This window comes from Mchenga conophoros, linkage group LG14 (genome assembly GCF_057382185.1).
Source record: "Mchenga conophoros isolate Kocher_MC1m ecotype Shallow Benthic linkage group LG14, M_conophoros_male_GT1.1, whole genome shotgun sequence".
Lineage (NCBI taxonomy): Eukaryota > Metazoa > Chordata > Actinopteri > Cichliformes > Cichlidae > Mchenga > Mchenga conophoros.
In genome coordinates this window covers 7,274,357-7,287,626 of record NC_140539.1, presented here as the reverse complement: position 1 = coordinate 7,287,626, position 13,270 = coordinate 7,274,357, and the positions used below count along the sequence as shown (strand labels likewise).

Here is a 13,270-nt window from a genome sequence, read left to right as displayed (position 1 = left end):
CGACTTCTTTCCTAGTTTGTTAAATGGGAGGGGAAAATCATTCTAATTAATCAGCAACTCTAAAACATAGAAAGCACTAAGAAAGGAGTCAAAACTGAGCACAATCTTTTTTTCCCCCCCAAAAACTGTGCTTGAAAATGTTCAAGAAATCCTCAAGTTATCAACTTAACAGTGTTCAGTGCCATAAACCTCTCCCGAAAATTCCAGTGCTTTGTTAAAGTACTTGTCCTATATAGTTTAATATTCACTCTGGTTCCTCCTATCTGTCAATTTTATTCTCCAAACCGTTGCAGCCTTCTCCTTCAGAGGGATTACAGTTTCCTGAGAGACATCAATGTTTGGCACCCCTTCGTCCTCATCGGAGTTTATTCCTCCACGCTGTCTGCTGCCATGAGCAACCTCATCGGGGCCTCACGCGTCCTCTACGCCATGGCAAAGGATGACCTGTTTGGTAGGTGGCTCTATGTTTTTTTTTGTTTTTTTTTTCCAAGGGACGCAAAATCTCGACTGAAACCATCGTTACTGACATTTCAGTGTTTAAAATATGCCAGGAACACAGATGTGATTTGTTATATGAAAATGCCACTGACAACAGAGAAAACATTGGTGTCTGTTTCATAGCAGTGCTGGCTGCCAGACAATCAACTGCATACCTACAGCTGCAGAGAAATAAACACTCTTTAAAAATCTTAAGATGATATCATTTAATCTTGACTGTAAAATTTGTATTGCTTATAATAATAGCAGCAAGGCGATAAGATGGATTATAGTTGATGCAGGTGAAATAATCATCAATATCATCAGCTTTAATAACTAGAGCCATAATTACCCTTTCAGATGGAGTATTTTTAAAGCCTTATATAATCTGTTATTTTCATAGTATTTGTTAAAAATATTTAAAAAAAAGTATTTTATATATCCTGATTTCTTTTTTTGCATATTTGCCACCAGTTTCAGATCATCAAAAAAAGTCATATTAGATAACTTGAGTAAATTAAAAAATGTAGTTTTTAATGATGACTTCATGTATTAAGTGGATAAAAACTATAGAAACCCAATTGGCCCTTTGAAGAAAAAAACAATCATCAGTCATGAATGAAGTGTGATTAACCATAGTGTTGGGTCTAAACTCAGACCCCGCTGTATCCAGGACTTATTCCCATGAAAGAAAAACAAGGCAACGGTGTTCGATCGATTTCTTGCGCAAGGGAGGCCTCGTCTGTGTCCAGCACGACAAAGAACCCCCCAAATGGTGGCCTCCTCTCGCTGCCTTTTATTGACAAACTTCAAACAATAGTTTACAAAACACCTCCCCCTGCAACCCCGTTTGGTTACATAGACAAGGACTGTATGTAAATGTATACACTGGGTGTGTGTGTGTTATGTGAGAGTGTGTGTGTGTGTGTGTGTTAGACCTCCTGCTGACCAAAGGGTCGTAAACCCAGGAAGCTTACATCAAAAGAAACAGATCTTTCAGATAGGATGTATCTACAATAAAACCTCCCCCAGCACAGAGTGGCTGGAGAGGTGGTCAGGATCAAAGAGATGGCTTTGATCCTACTGCTTAAACTAAGACTGTACAAATTTAAGAAACACAATGGCAACATTCAACAATTAGACTTAACACATAGTGTTTTGAAAGCAGAGTTGTTTCACTAACCACACTCAAGCCTAATTACTGCCAGAAAATCATTTAAATAAAACCTATGTGACAAAAAGAATTTGAATAAAAGAGCTCAAAAAGCAAACACATCATGACACGATCTAACGAAACAGCTGAGAAACACAGTCATCGATCATTCTCAAAAGATGACCGATGACTGTGTTACAAAGACATTTCAAAGGACAGGTACTCCAGCGAGTACCAAAAATGAACACAAGGGCTCGTCTCATATTGGGCAAAAACATCTTGTTGATCCTCAGTGCTATGATGACATGGAACTATTTGGAAGGTTTGAGTCCTGTTACATCTGACATAAAGCTAACACAACATTTCATAGAAAGAACATCACACTAGCACTCACACCTTAGTTGGTAGTGTGATGGTCAAGTTCAAGTTCAAGTTCAAGGTTCTTTATTTGTCACATGCATAGTTATAGAAGTATAACACACAGTGAAATGTAGCCTGACACGCTCCTCGACATGTGCAAAAAAATGGGGGGGTGTAGAGGAAGAACATTATATATATATATGTAGTATATACATTGGGTGAATGTGCAGTAGTAGCAGCAAGCAGGTGAATTCTGTACATTAATATAAATAGACATCTGACTATTTTACAGGATAGACAATATAAACATATTTAAAATTAAAGGAATTGAAATGTACATTGTGCCTTGGTTTAGTGTCTGGAAGAGTCCTGACTCAGTCAATTATAGATGATGTGAGAGGGCGGGTGTGTGTGTTTAGGGCACGGATGGCTTGGGGATAGAAGCTCCTCTTGAGTCTCTCTGTCCTTGCCCGGAAGATGCGGAACCTTCTACCAGATTGCAGAAGTTGGAACAGTTTGTTGCCAGGATGGGACGGGTCCTTCAGTATCTGCGCTGCTCTAGTCCGGCATCTCCTAGTGTAGGTGTCCTGAAGCGGGGGGAGAGCAATCCTGCAGCAGCGTTCTGCTGTACGGATCACTCTCTGGAGAGCTTTTTGGTCCTTCACACAGCTGTTCCCAAACCACGATGTCATGTTCTGTGTGAGGATGCTCTCCACAGCGCCTGTATAGAAAATCCTGAGGATCTTTGGAGAGACCCTGAATTTCCTCAGTTGTCGTAGGTGATACAGGCGCTGCCTAGCCTTTTTGGTCTGGACCTGAATGTGTGCGGCCCATGTCAGGTCTGAGGAGATGTGGACACCAAGATACTTGAAGGACTGCACCCTCTCCACTGGAGCTCCATTGATGATAATGGGCTTGTAGTCTCTGTGCTGACCCCTTCTGAAGTCCACCACCAGCTCCTTGGTCTTGCTGACGTTCAGCTGGAGGTGGTTGTCCTGGCACCACGATGCCAGATTCTTCACTTCATCCATGTAGGCCGTCTCATCATTGTTGGAGATGGCACCCAACATCACTGTGTCGTCAGCAAACTTCACAATGGTGTTGGAGCCATGGGTGGCCACACAGTATGAAGTGTAGAGGGAGTAGAGCAGTGGCGAGAGGACACACCCCTGAGGTGCTCCTGTGTTGATGGTGATGCTGTTGGAGAAGCACCTGCCCACTCTCACCACCTGAGTTCTGCCAGTGAGGAAGTCCAACACCCATGCACACAGACGGCTGTTAAGTCCCAGATCCCTCAGCTTTGTGAACAGTCTGCAGGGCACTATTGTGTTAAACGCTGAACTGTAATCAACAAACAGCATTCGCACATAGTTACCCTGTTTCTTGTCCACATGGCTGAGAGTGGTGTGTAGGACGTGGGCGATGGCATCCTCTGTGGATCTGTTGGATCTGTAGGCAAACTGCAGCGGATCTGTGGTGTCTGGGATGGAGGAGGAGATGATGTTCTTCAGCAGCCTCTCAAACACCTTCATTACTACCGAGGTAAGTGCAACTGGCCGGTAATCGTTCAGGGATTAGGGTTTGCTGTTCTTGGGCACAGGGATGATGGTGGATCTTTTGAAGCATGTGGGGACCACAGACTTCGCCAGGGACTCGTTGAAGATGTAAGTGAACACACCTGCTAGCTGGTCAGCACAGCAGCGCAGCAGACGGCCGGTGATGCCGTCTGGCCCCGCCGCTTTCCTTGTGTTCACTCTCCTCAGTGCCGCTCGGACGTCATGCTCCGCGATGCTGGTCACCGGTCTCTCGCTGATGACATCACTGTCCTCGGTAGTCAGGCGGTAGATAGCATTAGCCGCCTGGCTAACCTCGAAACGGGCGTAGAACTGATTCAGCTCGTTGGTGAATGCAGAGTCAGCGTTGATCAGCGCAGTGTCCCTGGCTTTGTAGTCCGTAATGGTGCGTAGTCCGTGCCACATACTCCGTGTGTCGCCCTGGTGGAAGTGGGACTCCACACGTTCCCGGTACCGGCGTTTGGCATCTCTCACCGCGCGCCGCACGCCGTATGAGGCCGCTTTGTAGGCGCTCATATCGCCAGTGGCGAGACCCGCGTTGTAGGAGGCGGTCCTGGCGTTTACTGCAGTGAGGATCGATCTGTCCATCCACGGTTTCAACCACCGGTCTTGGACTGTTTTGCTGCTTTAGGACCTTACTTATGAAACTGTGAGTTCTGCTCTCTGCCAGAAAATCAGGAAGGGGACAAATACTTTTGGCAGCACTGTAGTTAGTGTTAGAACATAAGGTTCAGGAGACTTTTTTTTTTTTATTCCTTCTTGATATATTTTTTTTTCCAATTTAAATGAGTTTACTCATATTTTCCTCTAATATGTATTCCTATTCTGTGGAATATTCTTAACACGTTCACATTCACCTGCCCCAAGTGGAGAAGTTTAAGTATCATGGGTTCTTGTTCATGAGTGACGGGAGAAGGGAGATCGACAGATGGATTGGTGCTGTGGCCTCATTGATGCGGATACTGTACCGACTGGTCTGTTGTGTAGAAGTGAAGCTGTCAATTTACCGGTCAGTCTACGTCCCTGCCCTCACCTATGGTCACGAGCTGTGGGTAGTGACCGAAAGAACAAGATCCGCGGATACAAGTGGCAGAAATGAGCTTCCTCCGAAGGGTGGCTGGCCTCTCCCTTAGAGATAGGGTGAGAAGTTCAGCCACCCGGGAGAGGCTCAGAGTAGAGCCGCTGCTCCTCCACATCGAAAGGAGCCAGTTGAGGTGGTTTGGGCATCTGACAAGGATGCCTCCTAGGTGAGGAGACAGTGCTATGTGAGATGCCTCCTCACCTCCGGTGTTCCAGGCATGTCCCAGCGGAAGGAGGCACCGGGGCAGACCCAGGACACGCTGGAGAGATTGTATCTCTTGGCTGGTCTGGGAACGCCCCTGGGTATTCCTGAAAGCATTAAATTTACTCCTACAGCAGGGGGGTATCAGTGTGGTCCTCTACATGAGGCTCATCTGGTAGATGCCCGTGGATTTATTGTTAACACGTTCACATTAGGCTCAAGACAAATCAGACCCACAGATTACAATGTTAGAACTGCTTACTGCCTTGAAAGTATAAGAAAAAGTCTTTGGTTATTTAAGTTATTGTAGAGCTGTGGTCACTCTAATCTTTTGAGCTGATTGTAACCTACAGCAAATACTTTAACTCAGTGTCATCTGACAAAATTATACACCTTTGTTAAACATGATAGCTGTGTGGTAGTGACTCAAAGTTAGAAGCAACGCAACGTCTGTCAGTCTTTTCTGCTAGGTTGTTATTTGAGGAAAAAGTTGCTAAAGAAATAAGAAAAGTAACTAAATGTTGAACTAAGTTTGCAACAGTGAGCTAAACTGAAATGGGAGAGAATGTTAGAAACAAAGTTGTTACTTTGTTCTCATGTACACCTCCAGAGAGGGAACAGTGGGAGCAAGTGATCTGTTACAGAGCAGTGCTGACTATAGATTACACAGTGTTGGAGTCAAATTGTTAAATGTTGTCATTGTGTTACTTAAATTTGTAAGTCTTAGTTCAAGCATGATCAAAGACATTCCTTTGTCTCTGACCACCTCTCCAACCAGTTTGTTGGTAAATGTATTTTTATAGCGCTTTACTAGTCCTTAAGGACCTCAAAGTGCTTTACACTTTCAGTCATCCACCCATCGGTGATGGCAAGCTACATTGTAGCCACAGCCACCCTGGGGCGCACTGACAGAGGCGAGGCTGCCGAACCCTGGCACCGGCGGGCCCTCTGACCACCACCAGTAGGCAACGGGTGAAGTGTCTTGCCCAAGGACACAACGACTGAGACTGTCCGAGCCGGGGCTCGAACCAGCAACCTTCCGATTACAAGGCGAACTCCCAACTCTTGAGCCACGATCGCCATGGGGGAGGCTGCAGTGTTTTATTATAGGGACATCCTATCTGAAGGTTCTGTTTTCTTGGTTAGTAAGCTTCCTTCTTTTATGACCCTTTTGGTGAGCAGGAGGTCACACAAACGCACCCCCAAACACAAACACACACACTCACATGCATACACACACACATACACACACATACAGATGCTTGCACATACATACACACATAGTACCTTATCTTTTGTAACCATAGGGGGGGTTTACAATGGGAGGTGCTTGTGTGTACTGTAACTGTTTTCAATAAAAGGCGGCAAGGAAGGCTTTTTATTTGATGCTGGCTAGGAGACAGGTGAGGAGCGTTCAGCTCCAAGAGCCTGGTTCCGACCAGTCTCCCTTGCTAGCAAGTAAAAGCTGTTCGTCTTGTTTCCTTGCTTGTCATTAACGGGAATAAGTTTCTAAACCAGCGGGGCCTGTGGAAGCGCAGACCCAACACCTAGCTGTGTTTACATTTTCACATTTAAAAAAAGAGTGCGTAACAGAATTGTAAAGTATGTGATCATCTAGAGTTTGTTGTATCATCAAAAGATTCAGGTATGTGAAGAAATCTCTGTGTGCAAGGGATAAGGCTGTGATCTTCGGGCCTTCAGGCAGCTCAGCATTAAAAACCGTCATGATAGTGTCATGGAAATCAGTGAATGAACCCATTTTCTGGGATCATAGTTCACCATGCCATCCACAAATGCCTGTTGAAGCTCTTTGACAGTGGTCCCCAACCTTTTTTGCGCCACGGACCGGTTTATGTCCGACAATATTTTCACGGACCGGTGTCGCAGATAAATACAACAAAATAAAACCAGTACCTGCACCAAAAAAATAAGATTTATTCATAACACATGGGAAAAGAGCCAGGGAAACCGAGTTAACGATAAAAACGATTTAAAAAAATAACGCTAAAAACCGATAAAAATCCTGAAAACCATAAATTTCACACCCGAGCCTCAACTCTCGTGGTACCAAATGACTCACGGACCGGTACCGGTCCGTGGCCCGGGGGTTGGGGACTGCTGCTCTTTGATACAAAGTAGTCATATTTCAACATGATGCAGAAACACTGCTATCTTCTCTGAGCCGAAGTTAATTTAAAATGAACTGCGGAAAACTGTTCTGTGGTCAGATGAAGCAGAATTTTAAATTCTCTCTAAAAAAATTGGATTCTTCATCATCCAAACTAAAAAGGAAAGGGACCAGCTGGTTTGTTATCAGTAAAGCCTGCATCTCTGGTATGGAGATGTATCAGTGCCTGTGGAATTGGCAGCTTGCATATCTGGAAAGGCTCCATCAATACTTAGAGGTATGCACAGGTTTTAGAGCAACTTATACTCCCTTCGAACAGTGAAGGCCTTGCATGTTTTAGCAAGACAAAGTTAAACCACATAGTGCATCTTTTACAACAGCATGGCTTTGTAGTAGAACAGTGCAGCTGCCTGCCTGCAGTCCAGACCTTTCACCAGCAAAACAGAAAAGAAAACACAGAAACAAAGAAAATATGACCCAGGCAGCTAGAACCCTCTATCAGATCAGAATGGGACAACACTCGTCTTCCCAATAAGGATGTTCACAGGCTGTTGTTTAAAGCAGATGGGATGCTACACAGTGTAAACATGGAGCTGTCCCAACGTTTTTTTTTTGCACTGCCAGAAAGTTTCAAAATGAGCAACATGAAATAGTAAAAAGACTCAGCGTAAACATTTGATATACTTGTGTGTTTTATTGTGAATAAAATGTGTTTTTGAGATTTTCAAATTACTGCTTCCTGTTTCTTATTTAAATTTTACACAGATTAAAAGACAAACACTTTGTTTGTACCTTCACCGTGACAGGAAATCCAAAAAGCAGTCCTAATATCCAGCAGAAACTTTTTGTCATGTGTGTAGGTCCATGTGTAGGCGGCTGGTGTATTTCAGGGATCAGTGGTGCTTATTTCTTTTCTTAAAAAAAAAAAAACTCTGAAAAAACTGAACACAAACCCTCTGAGTCAAAGCCATTCCCATATCAAGCGAGTGCAGCGTTTGTGTGATTTCAATCACTTCTCTGTGTGAGTCGACGCTGCCTGCTGCTTTGTCGTTATTAATGACTCTGAGCAACTTCCTTATCCCGTCCTCTCCTTTTTTTGTTAAGTCTGTTGCAAATGGATTTGGCCCGTTTCTGTCTGTGTGTGTGTCAGGGGAGATAAATGGCCGTATTAGTCAGAGTTCCTCGATGAAGTGATCTGATGGAGCAGAGGCAGACGACTCTGGTACGAGTCTGTTCACTCACTGACACCCAAAGGGTTAACTTAAGTTAGATTAATGTCTTTAATTAAGAGTCAGTGACTGTGGAACCATAAATGTGTAGTGTGTGTGTGTGTGTGTGTGTGTGTGTGTGTGTGTGTGTGTGTAAAAGGGACAGTAGGATCATGACGTGTGTGTTGTTCTGGTTGTTGTCACTCATGCATGCTGCTCACTGCTTAACCTTGCCACTGTCCTATGCAAACTAAGTGATGGATGCGTCAATTTTTCCCAACACACACACACACACACACACACACACACACACACACACACACACACACACACACACACACACACACACACAATCACACTCAAAAGAAGTTCTTTGTTTTTCCTCCCTCTGTCCCACACCTCTTCCATTTCTTTCTCCTCTCTAACTTGCTAATCTCTAACTCCTTCACCTCTGCCCTGCCTCTCTTCATCCTTTCCATCTCCCTGCTCTGCCGCATTGATTTGACTTTAAAGTCGCGCTGATTTAATTCCAGTCCTTTACCATCTGTGAAATTTACTCTTAAACTCAGATCCCCCTCGACCGCCCGCCTCGTCCCTGCACCTCCTGTCTCTCCACCGTGTGAGCCTCGTTATCGTCTCCATAGTCTTTCACCAGCCTTACCTCTGTTGTGCTCAGCCACCACAGGGTTCAAAGCAAATACCATCATCGCCACACGATGAAATGTCGTGCAAGCTATGAGATGTATGTAAATGTATGTAAATATCTTTCAATAGACCATACAGGCCTGTAAGGTATTAAATAGAGTGACGCGTCGTTTGTCTCCCTCGCTGTCGCCTGCCCACTCGCTTTCCCTCTCTCTCGCTCTCCCTTTTCAAAGCAGACATTTAGTTAATTACATAAATTTTGTGCAAATGTCAGTAAAGGTAGAAAATACCATCCCCAGTGAAAATCAGATCTGTTCTGTGCACTTTACCATCATCGGTTATTATTTATATCTGTTGCTCTTGGAAATAAAATAAAAAATGGAAAGAAAGCAGTAACAGAACCTAGCGAGTCGGAGCGGGATTGGCTGTCGCTTCCAGGAGGAGTTTGTTTTTTAAATCTCATACTGTGTTAATATCTCCCTACTTGAGTGAAATGTTCAGAATTTAAAAAGTGACAAATTAGATCGTCAAAGGGACTTGGATGTACTTTCAGTAATGCATACCAGCAAAATCTTGTTTATGGTCATTGCCTCGACTGTTGCACATGCAGACTGCGACAGCCGCACCTCCATTTCAATGTACTAATGGCTGCGCTACACACCCCAGGTTACGAAAAGCGAGACGTACACAACCATACAAAACGACACTAAAGCGTGGTGCACACCAGCAGTTATGACTTAGCTTTTCACGTCACTCACATTCACGAGGTCGAAAAATGGCACACATAAACTAAGCATTAGACCAAAGGCCTGCAACAGGCACAATGACTGACACCTGTGGGGTATACAGCGAAGGAAGTTCAATACAGCCAGGCTTTCTTTGGATCAGCTGCTGTGACAAAACCTGAAACCCAGTGAGGGATAATGGATATCACAACGTTGGTTATCAGCGTTTTCGGCTATCCAAGCTTTCTATTTCTTCCTCACATGAAAAGAGTTGTTTTGTGCACCATGTGACTCTTCTTCCACTTCTTCCACACAAAATAATCCCTGTCAGTTCTGCCTACGCCAGTCAGAGATGATGACGATGATAAAATAGTGAAGTAGAAAAACAGTGTTTTTTAAGCTGTTATTTTTACTGCAGTAGTTCTGAAAAATCAAAGCACAGATTAAAAATGATGAGTTTGCTCATTAGAAGCTGCGCATTAGTAACACAACCGAAACTATAAACTGGATATATTTAAACATCAAACGTTACTTTCATAGTCTACCAAAGGTGTGTAAATTGCTTTAGTTTGTCAGCACATCAAAATAAAATTAATTATTCGACTTATTGAACAGGTCTTCTTGCTGTGTGAATGTATGTAAAACATTTATACATTTTTGCATCACTTCCATTGACAGTGTTGGGCTTCATTTGGCGGTGTTAGTAACGTGTAACTCAACAAACTGCACATGTAAAGTGTATTTCCTTAGCAGAGAATCTATACTGCAGAGAATCAGTGAAAACATGAAGCTTCCTGCTGGTTTTGAACTGAAACTCAATATAAATAAAACTCTGAACAGGTTATATGTTCATAGACATACGTTACCATGGTGATTTAGCCAGTTTAAAAAAGAGGATAAATTTTTGTGACACTGAAAACTTTAAGCTCAACATAGCTTGCTAACCCAATAATCATGATTCTTAGTACACCCCAGTGCTCTGCACTTGCTATTTAACTTCCCCAGATATCGACACTGTGTCAAGCTGTGTCCCCTTTTCTGCTTCTACGAACACATTTAATAGATAACACTGTCTATTAAAACCGAGAAAGGCCATTCGTTACAATCTTTCACTGATTAAGCTGTTCTGTTGACACATGCTTTACTGATGTGAACATGGAAGACTGTTGTTACGGTGATGCTGCTGATAAATATTTTAATACTAAGATTCAAAAGGTCACTGTCTTTATTGTTTTTGTTTTTTTCTCACCTCTGCAGGTAAGGCGCTGTGGCTGGCTAAGAAGACATCTCGCAGTGGCAACCCCTGGGTCTCAGTGCTGATCTCCTGGTTCCTAGTGCAGGTTAGTAGTGATAAGCAAATCAGTATCAGCAGATAAGTGCAACTTTATATCACGTCAAGCAGTACTGCTAAATAACTGTAAGTAAATGTTTTGTAATCAGTGTGTGGGCTGAGGAGAACAGAGTCTAATGTTAGAGTTTGTCCCGTCAGCTTCATGTTTTGTACAAATCCAAATGAGGAAACATGTTTTGAATAGCAAAATTAAAAGCAAAGTAATGCTGTGTCAAAAATAAGAGCTTCAGTGATCAAACGTCCAAACAAGACAACACTAGCCTTAGACTTGGCTTTCAATATTTCACTGAAATCAGTAACATTCTTCTACGAGAGATATAATTCTCAGTACATAAGGAAGGTAGAGAACCTTCAAACAAGCCAATATTATTTCTGTATAATTAATGCAAGGTTGGCAAGGTAGAGGGACAAAATCATCGGGAATTCCTGTTGTTTGGATTGTTCAGTGTTTTTCAAAGAAACTTTCCTCAGGCAAGAAGATCAGAAAGTCCTCTCTCCCTTCAAACTAAACTTATTCATTCACCAGTTCAGCCTGAGCAGTTTGATGTCTTTGTTTTCTATCACCGCTCAATCTGCATCCACGCACACCTGTCATAGTGCTGCTTAAATTTGTGCATTTGCATTAAACAAATGGCACCTGAAGTCAGTTATTCTGTCGACTAATGCGTTCCAAAGGCGTGCTTCTGCATCACTAAAGTCTCTTTGGTTTAATAGAGTTCAGTGAATTTTCCAAAAAAGCACAACTTACTTACTTTAAGTAGTTTTACTGTGTTGATTGGTAGGTGAGGATGCTGAAATTTCCTTTCCTTCCCCGTCTTTTATTAATAACACTTTAAAATTTTTGATAGACAAAGAGATATAAATAAATAGAGAGACAGGCAGACAGGCTGTGGGATTTGCAGAGGATAGCAGCTGGAAGGAAAACGGATCAAGATGAAGTGCGTTCACTTTTGTAACATGGTTACAGACTGCTACCACAGAGGCAGTATCTGTCAGATATCTGACAGTTTATAATGTTATTCATAATTGCTGTAGGCATTTATGTCCCTTTAGATTAAAGTGGACCCATTATGTGTTTCTTTATTTTTCTGTCATATATATTTTGTTACAATGGTGGCTGCCAAAGTTTCAAATCGGGAGGCCAGTGGATGTAGATGTAATCCCTGTGAGCCAAAAGGTCAGGCTTCAGACTTCTCACTTCATTTCTCCAATCTAGGAAGAACATCTATCCCTCCGTCTGCTCATTTTTTTGCCACTTTTCTGGATCCAGGAGCACAAGTCTAAGCAGAGAGGCAGAGAACTTTCCTTCCTCAGCTCTTCTGAGGGGGCTAGCGAAAAAGATGTAGTCCCTCCAGTGGGTCTTGGGTCTGCCCCTGGGCCTCCTCCCAGTTGGATATGCCTGAAACACCTTGCATAGGAAGGACAAAGGAGGCAACCTAGTCAAATGCCTGAACCACTCGAACCCCCTCCTTTCAGTGCGGAGGATAACGTCTCCACTCTGAGCTTCTCCCAAATGGTCGAGCTCATCGTCCTGTCTCTAAGGGAGTGGTCAGCTCATGGCCATAAGTGAGGGGAGGAATGCAGATCAACTGTTAAATGGACAGATTCACCTTCACTCTCTCTTCACCATCGCACATTGAGCCCATCTGTCGACCTGTCAATACAGCCCCCCCCCCTCTTCACTTTCCTTTCTACTATCATTAGCATGGTGTTAGTCTTCAAACCAACAACCCACTTCACTTATAGTGTCACAGTTGTAAATAAAACACAACCACATTAGTATGTTGTAACATGCATACTTATTTCTTTATGCTGAAACATAAAAGCTATTTCAGACACGGTTACTCAGGAGACTACAATACGAAGCTGCAGCTGACAAACAGGTGGCAGGTGGTGGCTGCCGTTACATTTTGTCTTTCTTCACACTTGGACCAATCTATGACTGCATGGATGAACCTTTCTTCAGCCTGATGGGGCTCACATTGAGTCTTTGCTGTTAATTCCCACCGCAAGCACCAATATCATACCAATAGCGTGGAAGTGTGCTTTTTAGGGCTTTGTTAAGCAGATGTTTAGTTCAAGTTAATCAAGATAATCAGGTGTAAAAGGCTGTCAAATGAATTCAAAACCTTTAAGTGGAATTAACATTATACAACTTAATCCTTTCAATTCCTTTAAGCCTTCAGCTTCACAGTATAAAATACAAACTATTTAGAACTGTCCAAGAATAAAAATAGGGAGGTGGAAAACATTCAGAAGCATTTTTGACAAGCAAAATTATAACTAAACAAGAGTAACTTATCATCTAATCGATTCACTTCCCATTTGGGTTCATTACTAGCAACAACCTGGTGTGTAGGTGATTAA

At 43.0% G+C, this 13,270-nt stretch overlaps 1 protein-coding gene across 1 annotated transcript in view; it reads left to right on the top strand.

Moving 5' to 3' along the window:
- LOC146559174 (solute carrier family 12 member 9) overlaps positions 1-13,270 on the top strand; it is an 84,655-nt gene that overhangs the window by 34,230 nt on the left and 37,155 nt on the right. The window contains exons 7-8 of the mRNA XM_085244966.1: positions 294-451; positions 10,810-10,892. Of these exons, the coding sequence (XP_085101092.1) occupies positions 294-451; positions 10,810-10,892 (241 nt within the window). The remainder of the gene's footprint in view (positions 1-293; positions 452-10,809; positions 10,893-13,270) is intronic.